Below are 21,522 nucleotides of genomic sequence, written 5' to 3'. Positions count from 1 at the left end.
GAGCGCTTCCGGCCCGTCTGTCCATGCCAGATTCATCTCGGCCTAAGCGCGCTGATTCGCGTTCGAGAAAACGGATGATCCATGCACGCTGCAGAGGAATGGATCCGTTACAAACAAGAAAGCAGCATGTAGAGAAGTCCGGGCATAGGCGCTGAAGTCCTGACACAAACCCAACGAAGCAAAAGCCGCATACATCAAAACACAGAGACCCTTGCGAAATAGACTGCCGTTTTATTCCGGCTTGCAGAAATGAAAGGAGGTGTTACCATCTATGGCGCCGTTAACGCCGAGCTAATGCTGCCATACCACTGGTCCAGTGAGAAACTGCAGCGTCTATCAACAAGCACAATTGTCCTTGATGTGCTGCACTATGCGTTAGAGCGCAAGAAAGCGGCTGCTCTTCCTCCTCTCAGCCAATCTGGAAGTGAGAGGATTGCAGCGGGCCAGCGTCTCACGAGACGGCTGGCTCATGCATGAGACTACATTGCAACATAGTCATTGCGCTGATCCCTGGTACGCGGGGTCGGCATCCCTTGTTGACAGCAGCGATGCCTGCTTCCCTCGCACTGTCAGGGCTGTGAATCCTTCGACAACCGTTCCGTCCTTCTGACACCTTGTCACTAGGTCAGTGCTGCCCGCAACCAAGGTCAGAGAACAGTGATGGCAGCGCACGTACCAGACGAGAAACAGACTGCGGAACTATTGATTTGAGTTATCTCAATAACAAATACAAGAAAAGCGACCGCACTGCACGGCGCATGGCGACGTTTAAGTCGCAGGAACCCTGGGGTCAACCAACACCGAAAATGCCCATTTCTTCAGTACTCCAGAATTTCCTGCGGTATTGCAGGATCCAATGCTGCCCAAGTAATTACTGCTGCCCACCCAACTGCGTGTCAAAACAGCCAACCCAGCGCAATGGTCGCCGATGCCTTCTTGGCACCTGCGACACACCATTTTCTTGTTTTGGAACTCTAAGCGCACCTAACCACCGCCTCGCTTTCAGACTCTAGTATCCAGTAGGGCTTACCGGGAAACCATCATCCTTGAAAAGTGGTGTGGTCTGTGTCATAGGAGAAATAGGAGAGGATGAATGGATCCCAAAACTGCTTGATTGCCGGTTGTGTGGGACGTCCGAATTTCCAATGGCCGTTGAGGTAGTCTCAGGAGACAGAGTTTGATGCATGAGCTCAAACCGTCGAGGGCAGCCATCTTCTTCGTGCCTGCTCCCTGTAATTAGCGCGTGAGCTGCGTGTTGAATCTCAAGTAGCTCACCTCCGAAGGGTATCTTTCCGCGCAAAGTGTGCATCGCACGCAGAGCACTTGAAATTGCGAGCCTTGATGTGCACCTAAGGAGCCCATCAGTAATTTCCCTAGCAGCAGTCTAGACAGACTCACGCTCTGCTCATGCCTAAGCAGATCAGTCCTCCTAACGAATCTCCTTTCGCATCCAGGGTAAGGACAGTGATTCGGGTGTGGCCTTGTAGGATTGTGCGTTTGTAAATGGCTTTTGAGGTTGTAACTCCTTTGGAACAGCCTCCCACAGATTTGACAGGAAAAGTTCGCATTTTCCGGGGTGGTTGGATTCCTGCGTATCCGCGTTCTACCGACGGGTCCATTCGTATGCCCTCTCCTACCTGAACTCCTTCTCCTCCCAGTTATGTCTCTGAGACCAATGTGCTTCTCTTCAAACTCGCCTTGCTCTTCAAATGGAGACTCAAACTTGGTAAAGGCTGGCGAATCATACATATAGGCGTAGGGGAATGTCATCATAGAAAGGCGCCCTGGCGACACGGTTTGGGGTTCATGCCTTATTCCATGGCTCGGCGACGAGACGTCATCAATAAGCCTCTCCCGTTGTGCTTCCAATTTCACCTTTGGAGCAAACCGCGTCTCTAGCTCCTCTTGGGAATAGTTTGACGCGTCGTACGAAGAGGACAGCGATGATCTGTGAGAAAGAGCATGACCACCTGAGGGGCCCGGCGAATGTTGGTTATCCATAAGTCCCGCGGAAGGATATGAAAACGAATTGTTCCATGTTAAAGGCGAACGAGAAACGGGCGGTTCGTAAAGACTCGGCCAGGAGTCTGTATGGGCCTCCGTCACAAGAGGAGATGTCCTGCAAGTAAGGTGAGCTACCCAGGACTCTGTGGGTTGCGGAGAAGGCGGATATAGAGTGGTATTGCTTTGGGCTGCGGCTGCGGAGAGCGGTAACGAGTAATTGTATAACCCAAGACCATCTGGAGAGTAGTTCACGGTATCAGAATCGCTTCGAGCCGGAGAAGGGTAAGTAGAAGATTTCCCGAGTGTGGGGCATTTCATGGAGCGTTGAAATGGGGGCATTGTGGAAGGCGAAGGGTGGGTTGATGGGTCCATGTTGTTAGAGTTAGCAGGACGGAGGCGAGTCAGGTGCCAAGGAATGGCAGTGGGTGGTGGGGGAGTGCAGATGCTCAGGTGAGTATTGGCTGGAACGAATGTGGAGTGATGGTAGGTAGATTTATATAACAATAAACTGCAGTTAAGTGGACGGCAAGATGTGATGGCTTTGGGAGTGCTGGGCCGAGCTATAAATCTAGGCCATTCAGCAAAGAGAACAGCCTCAATGAAAAGAACAAGTTACAGGTATTTACAGATGTTGCGGCGGTGTGGTAAAGCAGAACGAGGCAGACTTCGGAGATGAGAGAAGGGTACCCTAGTCTGCTCCAGCCGCGGGCGGCAGGCGTCAATGAGCGCAGCTGTTCTCGAAGGGCCAGTTGAGGCTGCGCCGGTGCAGCAGCGGCCATGTCGCGCAGGAGCGGCACTGCAGCGACATTGCAGTAGAGGAGAAACGCTGCTAGGAGATGCTGGGCTGGGCCCCTGCTCGGAGGGGGAAGGTGCATGGGGAGGGGTGAGGCCGATGCTCTAGCGTACCCGAGAGTCGGGAACCGCCCAGCGGTCCGAATCAGATTGCGCCAATTCACGCGCCTTCAAACTTAGCCGCAATCGAACGGTGAGAGTGGCCCCTGCATAAAGTGCGTTATGAAATTGTCCGCGCTTGGACAATCCCCGGCGGGGCCGCCCCATGCTAATGCATGCCAACGTTGATACTCTTCGAGGTAGTTACCAAACACAGTTGCCCTCGCGCGCTCCGAATGCAAACAGAAACGTGCAATTTGAAATGAGAAAGAGAAACGGACTACATTGGCTCGCCGCAATGAAAGCAACTCAGTAGCGTATTGTGACCCATGGCCAGTGCCTAATCCCCTTTGATATCTTCGGCATCCCGTTGCCCTTGTAGCTGAGAAATCATAGCAGTGAGCTGCTCTACTTGCGAACTGAGCTTGAGAACCAATGATCTCACCTGGGCGTCCGATTCGGAGGAGACCGTCGCGGTGTGGTGGCGACTGCCTATGGGAGATCTGCCGGGGAGGTTCTCGTCAAGGGAGGCTTGGACGCCTGTCGCAGGCGCCAACGGTCGCGGAGAATTAACCGATGACTTCAGAGGTGGCCGTTTCATCATTGGAGAAGGTGCGGGTCCTCCCATCGACGATACTCGCGATGCCCGACCGATCGAACGATTCATGAAATAGCTATATCCATGTTCATAGACCCATATCGCTGCAACGAAAGGGATATGAGTGAGCCTCAGCAGGACTATTCGAGTGCTTCTCAACTTTTCCGCTGGAAGGACGAGTCGGAGCGGTCGGAAAAAAAGTGGGATCAGGTTCTGCAGCACCAGTAAGTCACATTATCGACCACACCGTTGTAAAAATCATCTAAAAACGCTGAAAGGCGAATGGCAGCTCAAGGTCAGTTGGCGAATAGGATTCGGAGGAATGCACCGCCAACAGCTGCGCATCTCAACCACTCAGCCCCGAACTACCAGAGCAAGGCTTAAGATCACCGCTAGCCAAACCCAAGCATTCAAGGATTTTTTAAAAAAAAGTAAATAGACGGGGTAAACATAAGCGGTTGGTGCTCGATGGTTGGGTAAATCAACCCCGAGGCTATGCTCGTAGCGAGTGTATGGAGTTACCGGCGCTTATTTTGCAGCGTTTCAGATGTTACTGAAAATAGCAGAAGCACTCACCAGCGGCGGAAGATAATACGTTAACCGGTTCGATGTGGAGGCTTCCAAGACATATACCGAGTAACTGTGAATCTACGGTCAGAGGCATTGCGGTGAAGTCAGCCTTGCGCCAAGTACCCACATATACAAATATTCGTCGCGGGCGTGATCCAGAACCTAACATTAAGCGTTAGAATACTCTACTTTTACACATAACTAGCACGCCTTGCGATTGTTTCAGGCACAAACCACGCCGGCCTACGCGAGATTCTCTCAAGTGCAGATTCTCTAATGCGAAAAGGCGGAGGGAGGTTCTGTAGCTAGAATCCATTCGGCTGGCGTTGGTGTTCCATGCGATTGCAAGGATTGTAAAAATATTCGGTCTTGTCCAACCATTTTGCCAAGACCATCATTTTCGCTTACTAGGGCGATGCAATGGCCAGACGACAGAATGGAGTCTTTCTTACTTTGGTTAAACTGTTCGACAGCAGCGAGATCAATGAGGTGATAAGGAGGATGTTAGTCAAAGCCACGAAGACCAGCTGCAGCATTGGTCAGCGGACAGGAAATGCATGTGGTGAAGAGGCTGAAGTCCCACCATTACGGGCGGTCCAAAGTATGGGGAACTAGTAACTAGTCAGAAAGCAAGGAACTTCGAGCAATTTTTACTCTTTCCGGGATTGTACATCTCCTGAGCCACATCCTGTAGTAGCTCCGTCAGTCACTTTGCGCACTCATGCAGGCTCAGCCCAATTCTAACTCCTACGGGAAACTCACGAATCCAAGATAGCTTGACCTGTCCGAGGACTTAGCGAATTGGTGACGGCAGTGGCGGGCCAACGCTGCCTCACTCACCCAAAGAATACTTTAACCAGGATCCAGGACATCTCACTCGGGGTGAACTGATCTCGGGCAAGTAGAGTGAAAGTTGTCAGGAATCCTGAGTGTGCATCAGCTTTTCGTTAGTGCTTTAGGATATGTAGCGGTGAGGTCATACCAAGATAAAGTATAATTACTAACGAAAGAAATTTACAAAAATCTTTCGTCTGCGGGTCGATCACAGTCGGTCAGGGTCACCGCCAGATGTTTACAGTCCACTCACCATTTCCTTAAGGCAAGGTATCTGTGCTTTTCCTTAGCTCGGCGTGCCCGAAAATGAAAATTAAACAATGATTCAAATGGTGGAAGATATATTAGCAGACCCCGGAATGATTCTTGAATGCCGCAAAGGGTGGCAGGACAATTGAAGTAGATCCAGCCGCCACCAACTACGGCCCGCTAGAGGCAAGTCTGAACAAGAAAAAACACCAATGGATGAAAGAAACACTTACTAACGTCCCAAAGTACGGATTTAAGCTCAGCAAAGAACATATTCTGATCACACGTTAGAGCTAGGTCCGCAGATGGAGGTAGAAGTCTATCCGTGTTACCTTGGAACCAAAAGAAGTGCTTCCAGAGCCAAAATATCAAATGACATTTCAATGATCTCGGCGGAATTGATATTTAGTCCAACAATTCCTAGATTAGGTCAGTTAAAAGCGGCTCCTTACTCTAATCGTGTGATGATTGATTACTTAGAACTAGGAAAGCTGTCCCAACTGCTACGATGCCGAGGTCCCACAAGAACCAAAAGTCGGTAGTGTAGAAGGAGGTTTGTCCAGCGTCTTGAATCTCCCCGAACTCATCATATGCAAATCCAGCAATCCATATGTAAAGGAGGATCTCCGCAGGAGTTATTCTAGAGAAACTTCGTTGAACAAGCACAGCATAATACAAAGCTAAGAATGTTGCAAAGAAAATAGTCTCGAATGTTTTCAAATATCTGGGAACTCGCAGTCTGCAAAAAGGGTCTGCACGCCTTTGTGTCCATCAGCAAAGTTATGAAGTGATCATCAAAAGTTGAAAGGAATGAAGAAGCTGGTTGGTACTCCAGCGGAACCCACCTTCTGTTATACAATTTAGCTTGCTTGACGGAGTTTACACTCAATGTTTCCCAAAACACGATGTCACCCTTAAAGAGTTAGCACATGGAAGGTTGGCTAGTTAGGGTGCGCGCAATATGCCTCACCCGCCATATACCATTTATGATTTTCTGGACGGCACGTTGGCTGAGAAATTTCTTGGAACCAGAAACGGCCGCTATCTCCAAGGCACTAAGATGCACAAATTGAGAAGTGAAGTCGTCACTGTGGGCAGCGCCCGCCGTATTTTCGGTGACCGAGTCCGTACCAAAATGGGATGACGTTCGGGAATATCGGAGCCTCTCGGACCTTGACGTTTCTGGAAGAAGTGGTGTGCCTTCGTGCGCTGAGTTGTTTGCTGTGTTGCCGTTTGATTGGCTTGTTATTCTTGCCTCCGCATCTTGGGATTGCTCTATCCCACGAGCCACAGGTGGCAGCTCGTAAAGAAGAAAATCGATAGCCTCTCTTTCAGAGAGATGCGTCACAAACCGCCAAGCAACAATCTCACAGGCATACCCTCTTGCCTCATTGACTCCTCGATCATCATCGGATTCCAGAGCTGAAAAGTGCGTCTTGAGAGCGCTACCACCAAGTCAGCATAAACATACTCTGCTGTTACTCTCAAAGCCACGTAGATGCTGGTGTGCTGCTACTCGGTGTTGCCAGCATCTGCGAGGGTTTATGGAATACTAACAGAAGAGCTGATACTATGGCAGGGTGATGAACATCATCGGAGAGATATCTAATTAGTGGCGCCAAAGACCGACCTGTTGGGAGTGTGCGAAGCTCGCCAAAACTATGAGGGGCTTCAATGGCATCTGCAAAATAGCTATTTAGCATTGAGGTTAGCCCAAGACTCTGTCTACAAATGGAAATGATCAATCGAAACAATAGGAAACAGTCTTTTTTGACCACTAACGGCGACCAGCATCGAGCAGTTACAGCGCTAAGCCAATTACCTCAAAGAGGCGAATACCTCTTTGAAAATAATGTTTAGTCAATTGAGGGCAGAGCTTAGCTTACAAAGAGAGCTTCCTGACGATGTCGGCGAAGGGCTCATCATCCTCGATGACAGGCACTTCTGGGGAGCTTTCGGTCCACATCGGGGTGGTTGGTCGAGACGCCATTTTGACCTAAGGTTCAGGGTTTATCACAATTTCGGTATCAAGGTGGGAGACAGCCATGAAGGGCACGTAGTAGAAATTGTGAGGACGAGAAATTGGTGTTTTCCTAGTGCGACGCGATGACACCACGAAACTAAAAGTTTACAGTCTTGGCAATGTTAAAACGCCCTATCCCTGTAATCGATGCACTTCACATCCACCAAGACATGAACAGACGTTCTTTTGAACTTAGCAGATTTTTATTACTCAATCTCCTGAACTGTTATCCATTATGCTAACCTCGGTCACTAACAACATTACTCGCCAGGGACTCATCACCCTTGAAGCCTATCTCAGCGAAATCGAGTGTCTTCCTCCCCATAGGCCTAGAAGGTCAAGGCATTATGACCAAGCATTACTTGCTACAATTCCTGTGCTAGAAGAAGGTGGAACACAGATTGCTCAAATACCAGAACGTCTGATTTCGTCCTCACATCCCGCAATACCTCAGGATTTTACGGGTGACCGTGCTGATAAAAATGCAATCAAAACCATTCAGATCGAAAATTCAATCCAACCATACCCATGCAAAAAAGCTAGTCTCTCAGTAACCTCTGCTAAAAAACTGCATCTAGAGCCAATGACTAGAGAGTTTCGCAGTTACTAGGAAGGTAGGGAATTAAACCTTCGGTCAGAAAGAGCTAATGAGAAAGCGCTATCTCTACCTGCAGCCATCTTTACGGATTCTATTCATGATACAAACACCAGCAAAAACACCATTAACCTATCTCCTACACACAAGGAAAATACAGATATGTGCAATGATCGGGATTTCCCCGGTACCCGGCAGGAAAACCCGATATCAGAGGATGCTGAATATCATGGATACACACCTGGCAGACCAATCCTATTCGTAAAGGCCGGTACACGGAGAAGAAGACTCCCAGCTTACACTTGTGCCAGAAATATCTGACTATGAATCCAAAAATTCGGTAGGGGTTTGAAACTATATAAGTGATCTGAATATCGGCTTACTTGAGCTTGGAGTATCAGACAAGCAACTGTGATACTTCCGCTCTCTTATCCGATACTATTGAAGATAGCCAAGGGGCCCTTCTCAATCGTGTCATATTGCCAATGTCAAAGCCCGAAGATTATGATGCCATGCATTTCTGTAGTCTTCCAAGGATATTCCAGACTACCAAAGTTTCAGACCACGCCAAAACCAGTCCGTTGTATCTATCTTTTCCAGAAGTCAACAAACAGTACAAAGGGAACTCAAAGAGACAAGACATTGGTACTGACGGTTTTGTTGGATTAGAGCGGCATATTTCTAAGGACAGCTCGAGATTAAGGCGCCGAAATCGATCACGCATTTTTGGTCATAGCAAGCTGACTCTGGCGAATGGTGACCTCCCGAAACCAAGCTTCTCCGAACTCAGGCCCGCAAGCCGACTTTTGCTAGGAATGTCAAAAGGTAACGTTACGGTTTGTTTCTAAGATGACTTAGATGAGCGTATAGATCCTCCGAGATCTCAAACGGCCTCTAATTCATTTAACTCAGGAAATCGCCTATCTATTAGTCAACTTAAAGTGCAAGAACCTTAGGAGCAAGACGCAAGCCACAAAAGAGGATCAGATGCAAGAGCACAGCCCAGACCTCAAATCAAGCGAAGGATGGCATTCGGCTGCGACATTTGCTTCCAATTATCCAGCGTCACCGCCCCTACAAGAGTTTCCTCTAGCAGCGACTTAGAAGGAAGCGAATCTGAGAGAGCAGGCAGTACCAGCTTCAGACCTGAGACTACTTACGACAGCAGAAGAGGCGGAGGCCGACGAGAGGACCCGCATCATCCTTTTAGGAAGCACTTCACCTCAGTTGATGAAGGTGCCGATATTTTGAACTCCAGGGCTCTTGAAGATCCAATGTCACACTCGCCCGGGCCAAGCAGCGAGGATGAAACCGGGGAATGAATCGATTGAGGCGCAAGAGGCCATTTACGACAAAGCAAGCCCACCCTTTAACTCACGAGGCTCCTGTTACCCTAGCGAACTAATTAATTGTGTTGATGCGGGCGAGATTGAAAATTATTTACATCCGCCCTCAAAAGCAACTCGTACTGTAAGGATAGCATCAACAAGTGTTCACATACCACCAACAACAAGCACCACCTCTCCATTGCCACGGCAAACAGGTAAGGATAGTGCTCAACCACAAACCGTGCGCTGTGTCTTCTTGGTCTTCGACCTACCAACTTAGAAATTCATCACTGATTCCCTATATTATCTAGAAAGCGCCCCTGAAGCCTATACTAAAAAGAGGTTAGTTTGCACACTGCTCTTGTGACCAACTCTGACAAGGATTAGATTTAGACGGGGCAAAGAAATCGAGGTATTGGCTCATCTTATATAGAGCTGCCTGAGGTTCTTTGGAAGGGCAACGCTAATTCCATAACGTAGATTCCCTAGAACCCTTCTCAGTTATGACACATGAGCAAAGTAACTGTTTTATTACCACAGATCGCCAGCTGGGCTCTGATGAGCTTGACGGATCTTGGAGACTCTTGCGGAGCTTGATGGGAATGTAGGAAGAGCGAGAAGATGACGAACACGAACTCTTCGAGCCAAATCCGGCCTTCGCCTTAAGGCTATCTCATATCAATTCCCTGTCACGAGTGACCCTCTCAACGTGTCCAGATTGCAGCTGGCGGCCCCCCGAAGAATCTTCAACCTTGGTTCAGAGTACCAATCAAAAATGTGGAACGGTTCCGAGAAGCAGGCGGAAAATGCCGTCGCTCCCGTCCCAACCACCATTCGTAAAACTAAGCGAGTGAGACTGCTCCATATATTTTTTTATGTTCACCTGTAGTACTAAGCGTTGATTTATTGGTCTATTCAGAGGCTCGGCTCTCAAATTTTATAGTGCTAAGAATACACTATATATAATTGGGAAATCACGTAAAAAGAACTAATTATATCCTCTTTTACTAAGCTTAGCTTTCCCTAAAAACCAAAATATAAATATCCTTTAAATATTTATCTATTACCTAATCTACCTAACCTAAGTTTAGATACTCTAAACTCGGTTACCTTACTAAATTTATCGCTGCTACTTTAGAAGCTATCTACGCCTAACTAAATTAATGTCGGGTGAAACCTGAGCAGATAGCTATATAGCTGCGAGGTACGTGCGCTGCACGTGCCTAGGGAAAACCCTTCCTAACCTCGCATACAGACTCCTCATTTTCCCTTAAGGATTCATCTGTCTATATAATATACTCTATTGTTCTATTAATTGGACTCCCTATTTACATCCTCACCTTATAATTAAATTAATTATTTACCCCTACGTGCTATTTAATATATTGGCCTTGACCTTTCTACCTAATACCTTTTAAGGCTTTAAATTTGGCTCCTTTACCCTACCTCCTCTATAGCCTCCTTAATTAAATCTATAAATCTAGACTTTATATTTAGATCTATAGCTACTTACCTATTTATTCTAGTGTGTCCAAGAGTTAGTGTTACTAGCTGTTATAAACGCTTTAAGTACAATGTTACGACTACTTGGAGAGGAGTCAAAAGAAGCTAGTTAGTTAATATAAGCACGGTTTAGGATAGAACCCGTGGAACTATGTGACGAGGAATAGTAAGCAGAGTCACGTGATGTAATCTATATAATCTGTATAATCTATAAGATCTGTAATAAAGCGAATAGAGCAGACAGAGTAGATAGAGTAACGACTTTCTTAGAAGTATAGTTGTGTATTTAAGGACCCTTAGTCCCTACCTAGATAGTTCCTTCCTTATAGTAATTCTTAGAATATAATTGGAGTTAATCTATTAGGCAACCNCTCTACNAGTTATTATTACGTTATTAACTTACTTACAATACCTATATACCTAGCCTATTAATAAGTCTACCGTAGTTTCTGCTATAAGGCTCCGTTATATAATTACTACTATAGTTACGGTTTTAATAAGTTAAATAATATNCCACTAAAAGCAGCCACTATAACGCCATTAACAGCGGCAACTACTTTAAGATTAGGTAATAACACTAGTATAGTAGACACTAACTTATAATAACCTATAATAATAGGACAGTTATAAGAGATAGTTAACTAATTAATAGGGGATAATATAATACTTAAAAATAGGATTAACGGGATAGGAGTAGTAAAGATTAAGCTACTATTAATTAAGAGATTCTTAGGGGAAAGATTAAAGTTTAAAGGATTCCTTATATAAATATACTTTAAGGTTTTATAAGAAGGAGCTAAGCTACTAATACCTATAGATTAAGTAGCGTATATAGGATTATTCTTATTAGAAAGGGCACTTAAATAATTTAAGCCTTACCTTATAGAGATATAAGTAAATAGAATAACGACTATAAACTAAGAGGTACGGTTTATATTTTTAAGCTAGGGCAGATTTATAGAGTGACTTACGTAAATATTTAGAGATCTAAAGGTAATAACTATGGTAGAAAAAAAACTCTAAGATATTATATAACGAACTTTAGTAATTAAGTATATAATGTAGTTCTAAACGCTAGTAATATAAGTTAAGTAGAATAATAAGGCGCTTATAATATAGTATAAATAGGGACTTAAGGCTAAAGTCTAGGACGTAATTATCCTAATAAAAGATGTGGATACCCTAAGGGAACTAATAGATTAAGTAATAAAGATTAATAATAGGATCTACTAAAGGGAATAGGCTAAAAGGGCTAGAATAGAGTTTTATAGTTATATAAGACGTAAAGTACGTAATAACCTAAGCTAAATTAAAAAATATAGTATGGCGTAGAGCTAATAGACCTAAGTAGTACTAAAGAAACCTATAAGAGATGGAGTAAGAAACTATAGAAACCTAAAAGTTAGGGATTAAGTAATTATAGGACTAGGGAGTATAGGCTAAACCAAGGATCTTAGTAGTAGAAGATATTTAAGCAAACTCTATAATAAAAGTAATGGTTTAAAAATAGAGCTTATATAAATTGCGGAAAATAGGGTTATTTTACTAAAGACTATAAAAGTAGTTAGAGTTATTACGTAGTAAAGGGAATTAAACTAGTAGTATGTGATATATATATATAGAGGGATAATAGTACGCTATAAGGAATAAAAGAATGTTTAATTAGAAGTTTTGCGTTTTATTATAATAACGTATACTAAATTTATAAAGACGCTAAGTATAGTATAAGCTATTAGCTATAAGAGCTAGAGTTAAAAAGACTTAAAGGAACTAAAGAGTTAAATAAAGAATAAAATCGACTCTATAAGCTAAATTAAGATATTATAGCAATATATAGATAAAGATTAGTAATAATAACAATAGAGTTAGAGTACTTATTAATTAATAGTAATAAGGGTAATAAAGGAACTAACTAGGGGTATTTAAACCTTAATAATGTAATAGAAGTAGAGACTAAGACCGCTATAGAGTAAGGTTTAGTAATAGGTATTATAATACTATTGGATATAGTATTTATTACTTTATAAGATAAAAGGAGTAATATTTAGAGATAATTAAGTAAGTAGATAATTGCTAGTGCTAGCTTACTACTTAATAAAGGCAAAAGGCTAAAGGCTTAAGATTCTTAAAATAAGATAAGAGATAACTAAGATTCTTAAGATAAAATAAGGTATGCTTAAGGACCTATAATAGATAAAAACCGATAGAATAGAGTAATAGCTTAGTTTAGCAATATATAAATAAGCTTAGGATGAAGTTTTCTAAAGGTATAAGACTTTTAAGATAAGATAAGTAAGATCTAGGACTTTTAAGACGAGATAAGAATATTAGTAAAGCCTAGTTAAACTAAGGCTAGAGTATAGCTTAAGAAAGAAGTAAGCTTAGGGTTAAAGAATCTAAGGGGTTAAGAATTTGGAGTATAAATAAGGATACCTATAAGAAAGAAGTAAGAGACTTTACTATAAATTAGGGAATTTATAGTATAAATAGTAGTTAGATTAGGAGATAGATATATAAACCTAGAAGACTTACTAGGCAAATATAGTATTTAACCTAAAGATTAAAAAGTTAATATAGCAATTAAGAAGTAAGAGAACTTTAAGGATCTAATTATAAGATATAAACAATAAGAAACTATAAATAAGTTTAGAGCAAAAATCCTTATATAATAAAAAAAGAAACTAGATATAAAATCTAGTATATTAGGTTATATAAAGAATAAAGCACCTATATAAAGAATTACTAATAGACTAAGAATAGGTATACTAAGAGCTAAGTAGCTTACTAAACTAAAAAATAAAGAGGATTTAGGGATTTTAACTAGGTTCGAAGAATAATATATAAAAGGCTATTATAATATAGTAATAAGAAGATACTTCCTTATGGACAAGCCGTATATACTTTAGCAGCTATATTAAAAGTGGTATAGGTAAAGATATAATAATAAGTAGGAAGATTTTTATATATAGTTAGATAAAAGAGTTATCTAAAACTATTTAATTACGGAAAAAGCAATAAATTATATTAAGGGAGCCTTAATTATAATATTAAAGGATCTAGAGGAACGATTAAAGGATTAAAGAAGTAAAAGATGCGTCTTAGTACCTATAAATAAAGTTATAACGTTTAGATTAACGCGATAAAGGTTTAAACTTAAGGATAAAGATAAGTTAAAAGTTAACCTAAAGCATGTGGCATACTATATGCTATTATAGATTATATATATAGACAATATATATAAAATGCATAAAAATCTAAAAGAAAAGAACTGGAAATACCCTATAAGGATATATTAGGCGCTAAATAAATAATAGTATAAAAATGCTAAGTATATATACGGCTGGTATTTAATAAAAGTTTAGGAGTTAAAAGACTTAATACTTTAACTAAAAAAATTCCTTACGGAAGAATACCTAGATAGATAATAATAGTGGGAATATCTAGAGAATACCTATTTATAGTATATTAAAGATAAAAAGTAGACTAAGTATTAGCTAAAGAGTAAGTTAAGTATATAAGAATTAAGCAGCTAATAGTTAGAAAAAGTAGAGGCCTATAGAACTAGAGGAAGCTAGTAGTAGAGTCTTAAACCCTTAAAGGAATTTAAGAACAATACCTAAATTTAAAAGTTAATTAGTAAGATTAATAGTTTAAAGTATTAGTAGATAGTAGAGTAATATAAAACTATATCTTACTAGTAGCAGTTAAAAGGATGGGACTACTATATAGGCAAAAAGAGCACCCTTATTTATTAGTAACAATTTTAGGATATTTAATAGCCTATAAAAAAGGTATTATTAATCTTAAAACGGGACCTATTTAGATAACTATTAAAGGGAAATAAGTTAAGATATCTTTTAATATATTACTATTAGGGAATAATAAGGTAGTATTAGGAATGCTTTAGTTATAGAAATATAATCTAAAGATTAATTAGGTTATAGGTTAGGTTAATATTAGAGATATATAATAATATAAAATATAATAACAAACTAAGTTAGTATAGTATTAAGTTAGAGTAATATATAAGGAAACTAATTAAGGATTAAGTTATATACTAAAGAGATACTATAAATATAGTAAGAAGCTATAGTTACTAGAAAGTAAAAAGCTATTAGATTATATAGTATAGGACTATAAGATAGAATTAGAACTAGAAATAAGTCTAAGGTTTTACCTAACCTATAAGTTAATAGAAAAAGAATTATAGGCACTTAAAGAGTTTATTTAGGAAAACCCTTAAAAGGGATATATTAGACTATCGCAGTTATTAGTAGGATATTTAGTACTATTCGTACTAAAGAAGAATAGAAAACTTAGACTATATATTAACTATAAATAGTTAAATAGCATTACTAAAAAGAATAGGTATCTTTTACCCTTAATAAGTGAAATCTAAAATAGGATTAGTAACACGTAAATCTTTATAAAGATAGATCTAAGATAGGCGTACTATTAGATTAGAATTAAGGAAGGCAATAAATAAAAGGCAGCCTTTAGGTTAAAGGAAGGACTATATAAACCACTAGTTATATAATTTAGGCTTATAAATATATTAGTAACGTTTTAGAAGTATATTAATAATATATTAAGAGAACACTTAAATAAATTTATTATAGTATACCTTAACAATATTATTATCTACTTAATAAATAAGGAAGAATATAGAGAATATATTAAATGGGTTTTAAAGAGACTATAAGAAGAACAGATACTAATAGCAATTAAAAAATATAAATTCTTTACTAGGAAAATAGATTTTATTAAATTTATTATTAAACTAGGCTAACTTAGTATAGATCTAAAGAAGATTAAGGCTATAGTAAATTAGTAAGAACTAGAAAATATAATATAGTTAAGGTTATTTCTAGGGTTCTATAACTACTATAGAAGGTTTATAGCTTAATAGTTAAAGAATATTAAGCCACTTATAAGATTAATAAAGAAGGAAGAACTATAGGTATAGGGAGAGAAATAAAAGGAACTATTTAAGAAAGTTAAATAGTTATTTACCTAGAAGCTAGTTCTTAAAATCTATTAGCTATAATTAGAGATAGTAGTTAAAATAAATTATAAGAACCTAATGGGGTTCCTAATAATAAAAGAACTTAACTATAAATAAATTAGATAGGCGGAGATACTTATAGAATACTATTTTAAGATTTAATATACTAAGGGTATAGAGAATATATAAGCGGATGCTTTAAGTAAAAAAGCTAAACTATAAAATAATAAAAAGCCATTAAGGGCTTTATTATAAAGGGATATAGATAAATTAATTAGGTATAATTATCTAAAAATCGCAGCAATATAAGAAGAGAAGATCTATAAATTACTAGAGAGTAATTAGATATAAAAGATCCTAGATATATAAATAAAGGATCTAGACTTAGAGCAGTATAAAAATTAAAAAGTAATATATATACTAAGAGCTATTATAAAAGAGTTTATTAAGTTATTTTATAAAGAACTAACTTAAGGATATAACGGAGCTATAGGCTTAGTATTAAAACTTTAAGAAGAGTATATTATTAATAGAATTTAAGGACTAGCTAGGTAAGTTATAAAAGAATATCTAAATTATTAAAGGAATAAACTAATAAGGTATAAGCTATATAGAGAGCTATAACCTATTAAAATACTAGAGAGACTATAGGAGGTTATATTATAGGACTTTATTATTAAGTTACTAAAGTTAAGAGACCCTATTATTAGATAAGATTATAACGCGATCTTAGTAATAATAGATAAGCTTATAAAGTAGGGATACTTTATAGTATATTTAGAAGAAATATTAGCGGAAAATATCGCTAAAATCTATATTAAAGAAGTATTTATAAGATATAGAGTACTAAGTAAAATTATATTAGATAGAGATCTAAGATTTATAGTAGTATTTTAAGAAGTGTTCTTAGTAGAGTAAAGAGTTTAAGTAGTAACTTCTACTATATATTATTTATAGACAGACAGTTAAATAGAAAGATTAAATTAGATACTAAAATAGTATCTAAGGTATTATATTAATTATGTATAGAATAATTAGGTATTGCTATTACTAGTTATATAGTTTATATATAATATAATACCATAAAAAGGAATAGGTATATTACTATTTAAGGCGAATTACGGATATAAGCTAAGGACCTTATTATCGCTATATTAAGTAAAGAAAATAAGTAGTATAGCTAAGTAAAGAATAAAGAGTTTAATAAATCTTTATATAGACCTTACGGAAATAGCTAAGGTAGTATAGTAAAGAATAAAAAAGTACTATAATACTAAGAGATCTAAAGGACCAGATCTTAAGGAGGGAGATAAAGTATAGCTACTATATAAAAATTTTAAGAGTTAATAACTAAGTAAGAAGTTAGACCACGTTAGACTAGGACCTTTTAAAATTATATAGAAAATTATATTAGTTATATTTAAGTTAAATCTACTAGCTAGGATAAAGATCTACCCTATATAGTATATTATAATGCTAAAGCTAGTATATAGAAATATTAAGCCACTAGTTTATAAAGTAGACACATATAAAGAATAAGAGGAAGATAAATAGTAAGTTTTAAAGATTATTAGTTATAAGGATATAAATAATAAAATATAGTATAAAGTAAAGTAGATAGGCTATAATAGGGCTATCTAGGAGCTATTAGAGAACCTAAAGAACGCTATAGAAAAGGTATAGGAGTATTAGAAGAGAAAAGGTTAAGCAATATTAATAAAGGGGAATTACTAAAGAATAAGTTACCTAAGGGGGACCTAGGAGGAGCAACTACTAAACTACTTAGAGTTATTTCCTTCCCTATTAAAAGAGAATCTATTTTTTTATTACTAAGTTTCTATAAACCTTATTAAATAAGTTTCTACTTCTTTAAATAAACCTTTTTATAAATACGTTCTAAATGCTAAAAATAAATATAAGCTAGACGCTAAACTTTAAGGATACGTATAGACTCTTTTAAGGCATATTAGACCATAAGCAGCGCTAAAGATAGCTTACTATTAAGCTTTATAGCGGTAGATTAAATATAAAACCCTATAATAAATTACTTAGGAAACTTAGAGACTATTAAGAGTTATAAAACGCGCATACTTAGCGTTAGAAATTAAGTGAATATTATAAAACAATTAAACGTTTACTTTAGTGTACTTTATATAAAAAGAAGGTTATTAAAATAAAGAACTTGCCAACGTAATATAAACTAACCCTTTTTTTATATAATAAGAATATAAAGATAATATTATTTTACTAAGTAATAGTATAAAAGAGACTATATACGTATAATAAAGAGTTAAAGAAGAAGAAGGTGCTTTAGGTATTATAAGTAATAATATTAACTAAATTAATTAGATAGATATTATACCTCTAGTAAATAACTTAAAGATATTAGGTATCTTTAAGAACAAAGATAAAAAAGAGGGAGATAGTATTATAAACGCTTTAAGTATAATATTATAACTACTTAGAGAGGAGCTAGAAGAAGCTAATTAGTTAATATAAGTATAGTCTAAAATAGAACCTATAGAACTATATAATAAGGAATAGTAAATAAAGTTATATAATATAATCTATATAATCTATATAATCTATAAGATCTATAATAGAGTAAATAGAGTAAATAGAGCAGATAGAGTAACGACTTTCTTAGGAGTACGGTTGTATATTTAAGGACCCTTAGTCCCTACCTAAATAGTTCCTTCCTTATAGTAATTCTTAGAATATAATTAGAGTTAATTTATTAGGCAACTACTCTACTAGTTATTATTACGTTGTTAACTTATTTGCAATACCTATATACCTAGCCTATTAACGAGTCTACCGTAGTTCCTACTATAAGGCTCCGTTACACTAGTAGCGTCGCTATAAAGAGGCTAATAATATAAGCAGTTAGCGAGCTTATAGAGTTATAACAGTTAGCTATAAAACTGCAGCTAGCTAACAGCTCGCTGCCTTAGTAGTAAGATTTAGTAGTAAGCTATAGCTTTTAGTAGAAGTTAAGGATATTTAAATTCTTGGCTAAGATCTAGTTAGTTAATTATATGCTAATTAATAAGAAGCCTCTAGGAATCTCTTGCTTAGCTATAGTATTCTTACTTATATAAGTATTTATATACTAAGAAATAATTTAATACGTATACCATTACTAAAATTAATTAAATTAGTGTTATGCCTAAGCCTAACCCACTTGACCATATAAACTAAAAAGATAGCAGCAGTGTCTTGCGACTGGACGGGCTGCCGGTTGGAATGCCTTATAAGCTCTCTAGCTTATACCGCTATATAGGTAGCGCAAGGTCTAACAATTAGGTATTAACTACCCTTAACTATATTATAACTATATATAATTAAAGCTCTATATTTCTAATATAGTTTCCTTATTAAACTATCTATATTAGTTATAAGTAGCTAGTTATATAATAGCTTTATAGTAGTATAATAAAGGGTAGCTATTAAGTTGTTTTATTTTATATATATAGTTGCAAATATATATATATATAATCTTAGATACACTTATATATAAAAATAGTATAAAAATAAAGGGTTATATATTTAATATAGCCTCTATATATTACTATTAATAATCTATATAAATAGCTAGTAGTTTAGTTATATTATAGTAAAGTAGTAGAAGGGCATTTAGGCTTTAGGGTTTAAGGAAGATCTTTATAGGTTTTATTATAGAGTATTATCTACTACCTAGAGCTAAGGCATAACTTACTCTATAATAATAAGTAACTAAGACTTCTTAAGTTAGGAATATTCTATTTATAGTAACTACTACCTCTCTAATATCTAGTTAAAATATAAGTAATTATTAGTATGACTTTTACAACGTGCAGAATATATATTATAATAATATATACTATATGGTGTTATAAATAGATAATTAATTCTCTAAGATCTACGCGTCGCAAGAGGTAAGGCTTGTCGCGTGTTCTCCTATAACCTCTATCAACCAATTACGATTTTCTATACCCGGCATGGAAAATCGCCATTAGCTCGCTTACCACTAGCGCCTTAGCTACCCTTACGATATATCTAACACTTCTAGCTACACTAGGAATACTTTAGAAAACGTAAAGATCTAATATCCTACAACTGTGCAATTTAAAAATCTATATACGCACTTCTCCTTCCTTCCTTACTATTATAGTATAGGTTATAATAGTACTAGGTAGTGTTATAGGTGCAGGTAAATTATTATACATCGGCAAAATATGGTACCCTTTCAATGGCCTCAATGGTTGGTGGTTGACGCAATTGGCGCGCAGTTGAGGTCATTTGGCAACTCGACCGACTAGCCTATGTCGTGTTTTTTTCTGAGATGCAATGTCTCCGGGAGACGTAACTCCCGAGACGCGCTCGAAAGACGCATCCTCCTGAGACTGCTTCGAGATCATCTCCGAGACGTGCTTCCGAGATGCGCTCCGAGACGCCATGCTCCGAGACGTGCTTCGAGACGTGCTCCGAGACGTTGCTCCGAGACGCGCTTCGAGACGATGCTCCGAGATGTGCTTCGAGACGTGCCTCCGAGACGCGCTCGAGCTATGCCCTCCGGATGTGCATTCCGAGATGTGCTTCGAGATATGCTTCGGAGATGACATGTCCTACCGGAGACGTTGTTCCCAAGACGCGCCTACGAGACGCATGCCTCCCGGAAGATGTGCTTCGAGAAACGTAGCCCAAGAAAGGAAGAATATCAAAAAAGAGCCTAGATCGCAAAAAAGATGGGTGCAACCAGAAAGACGGATACATACAAAAGGCGCATAATAAATAAAAACTTTGGGAAGAAAGGGAAGGAATAAGTAGGAGGGATGGAAGAATCCTCCGTGATCTTGCCGTCGGTCGTCTCCTGGCAACGATCTTGATCTACTGATAGCGATCTTGGTCTGCTGGCAGCGGCTTGGTCTGTTAAGCAGCAGTCTCGGTCTGCTGATAGCGGTCTTCGGTCTGTTGACAGCGAATCTTGAGTCATGCTGGACAGCGGTCTTGGTCTGCTGCAAATGGTCTTGGTCATGCTGGCAGCGGTCTCGGTCTGCTGGCAGAGGTCTCAGTCTGCTGACACGCGGTTTTGGTCTGCTGGCAGCGGTCTCGGTTCTGCTGGCAGCGGGTCTTGGTCTGCTGGCGAGCGGTCTTGGTATCTGCTGGCAGGCGATCTTGATCTGCTGGCAGCGGTCTTGGTCTGCTGCAATGGATCATCGGTCTGCTGGCAATGGACTCTCGGTCTTGCTGGCAATGGTCTTGATCTGCTGGCAGCCGATCTTGAGTCTTAGCTGGCAGCGGGTCTTGGTCTGCTGTTCCTGATCGGTCTGCTTGTGATATTTGCTAAGCTAATTAATCTAGCTTAGTTTCCATCCGTGTCTGTCATCCATATTTGTCCCTCTACGACTGCCCATCCGTCTACGTCTGTCCATCCGTCTATGTCTGTCCATTCGTCTACGTCTGTCCGTTCGTCTACGTCTGTCCATCCGTCTACGACTGCCCATCCGTCTATATCTGTCCATCCGTCTACGTTTGTCCATCCGCTACGTCTATCCATCCGCTACGTCTATCCATCCGTTACGTCTGTCCATCCCGTTACGTCCGTCCATCCGTTACGTCTGTCCATCCATTACGTCTGTCCATCCGTTACGTCTATCCATCCATTACATCTGTCCATCCGCTACGTCCGTCCATCCATCTATCCGTCCATCCATTCAATTATCCATCTATCCATCTCTCTTGGTAGCGATATAATATAATTTAATAGATTTTATTTATAATAAATAAAACGATCGGAATATTATCGAAATTTTATCGAAAATAATAAATTTTATACGATAATCATATTTTTTCTCCATTTATATTAATACCAACGGTTTACGCATCTAACGACCGTCAACGCGCGTCCAACGCGCGTCCGGACGCGCGTCCGACGCACAA

The 21,522-nt window shown here is 38.8% G+C and overlaps 2 protein-coding genes across 2 annotated transcripts; both read right to left on the bottom strand.

Annotated features, from left to right (window-relative positions):
• Nucleotides 1-774: 774 nt before the first annotated feature.
• On the bottom strand, nt 775-2,470 carry K441DRAFT_154506 (uncharacterized protein). Its single transcript, XM_067640217.1, has 3 exons — nt 1,399-2,470; nt 1,276-1,349; nt 775-1,223 (listed from the first exon to the last, which is right to left on the bottom strand). The coding sequence occupies exons 1-3, from the start codon at nt 2,374-2,376 to the stop codon at nt 1,010-1,012; spliced, it is 1,266 nt and encodes a 421-aa protein (XP_067502556.1). The 5' UTR covers nt 2,377-2,470; the 3' UTR covers nt 775-1,009.
• A 765-nt stretch (nt 2,471-3,235) lies between these two features.
• K441DRAFT_567482 (uncharacterized protein) lies at nt 3,236-7,136 on the bottom strand (the record flags this gene model as incomplete). Its single annotated transcript, XM_067643801.1, has 17 exons — nt 3,236-3,706; nt 3,944-4,020; nt 4,048-4,141; nt 4,187-4,225; nt 4,472-4,514; nt 4,702-4,751; nt 4,826-4,844; nt 4,904-4,988; nt 5,046-5,094; nt 5,151-5,171; nt 5,380-5,422; nt 5,479-5,566; nt 5,623-5,906; nt 5,992-6,059; nt 6,117-6,591; nt 6,704-6,838; nt 7,033-7,136. The coding sequence occupies 17 exons, from the start codon at nt 7,134-7,136 to the stop codon at nt 3,236-3,238; spliced, it is 2,145 nt and encodes a 714-aa protein (XP_067502555.1).
• Nucleotides 7,137-21,522: the final 14,386 nt, after the last annotated feature.

The sequence above is a fragment of the Cenococcum geophilum genome, assembly GCF_001692895.1.
Source record: "Cenococcum geophilum 1.58 unplaced genomic scaffold K441scaffold_29, whole genome shotgun sequence".
Classification (NCBI taxonomy): domain Eukaryota; kingdom Fungi; phylum Ascomycota; class Dothideomycetes; order Gloniales; family Gloniaceae; genus Cenococcum; species Cenococcum geophilum.
Note: the sequence above shows the minus strand (reverse complement) of the source record. Positions and strands in the feature narration are given on the sequence as shown.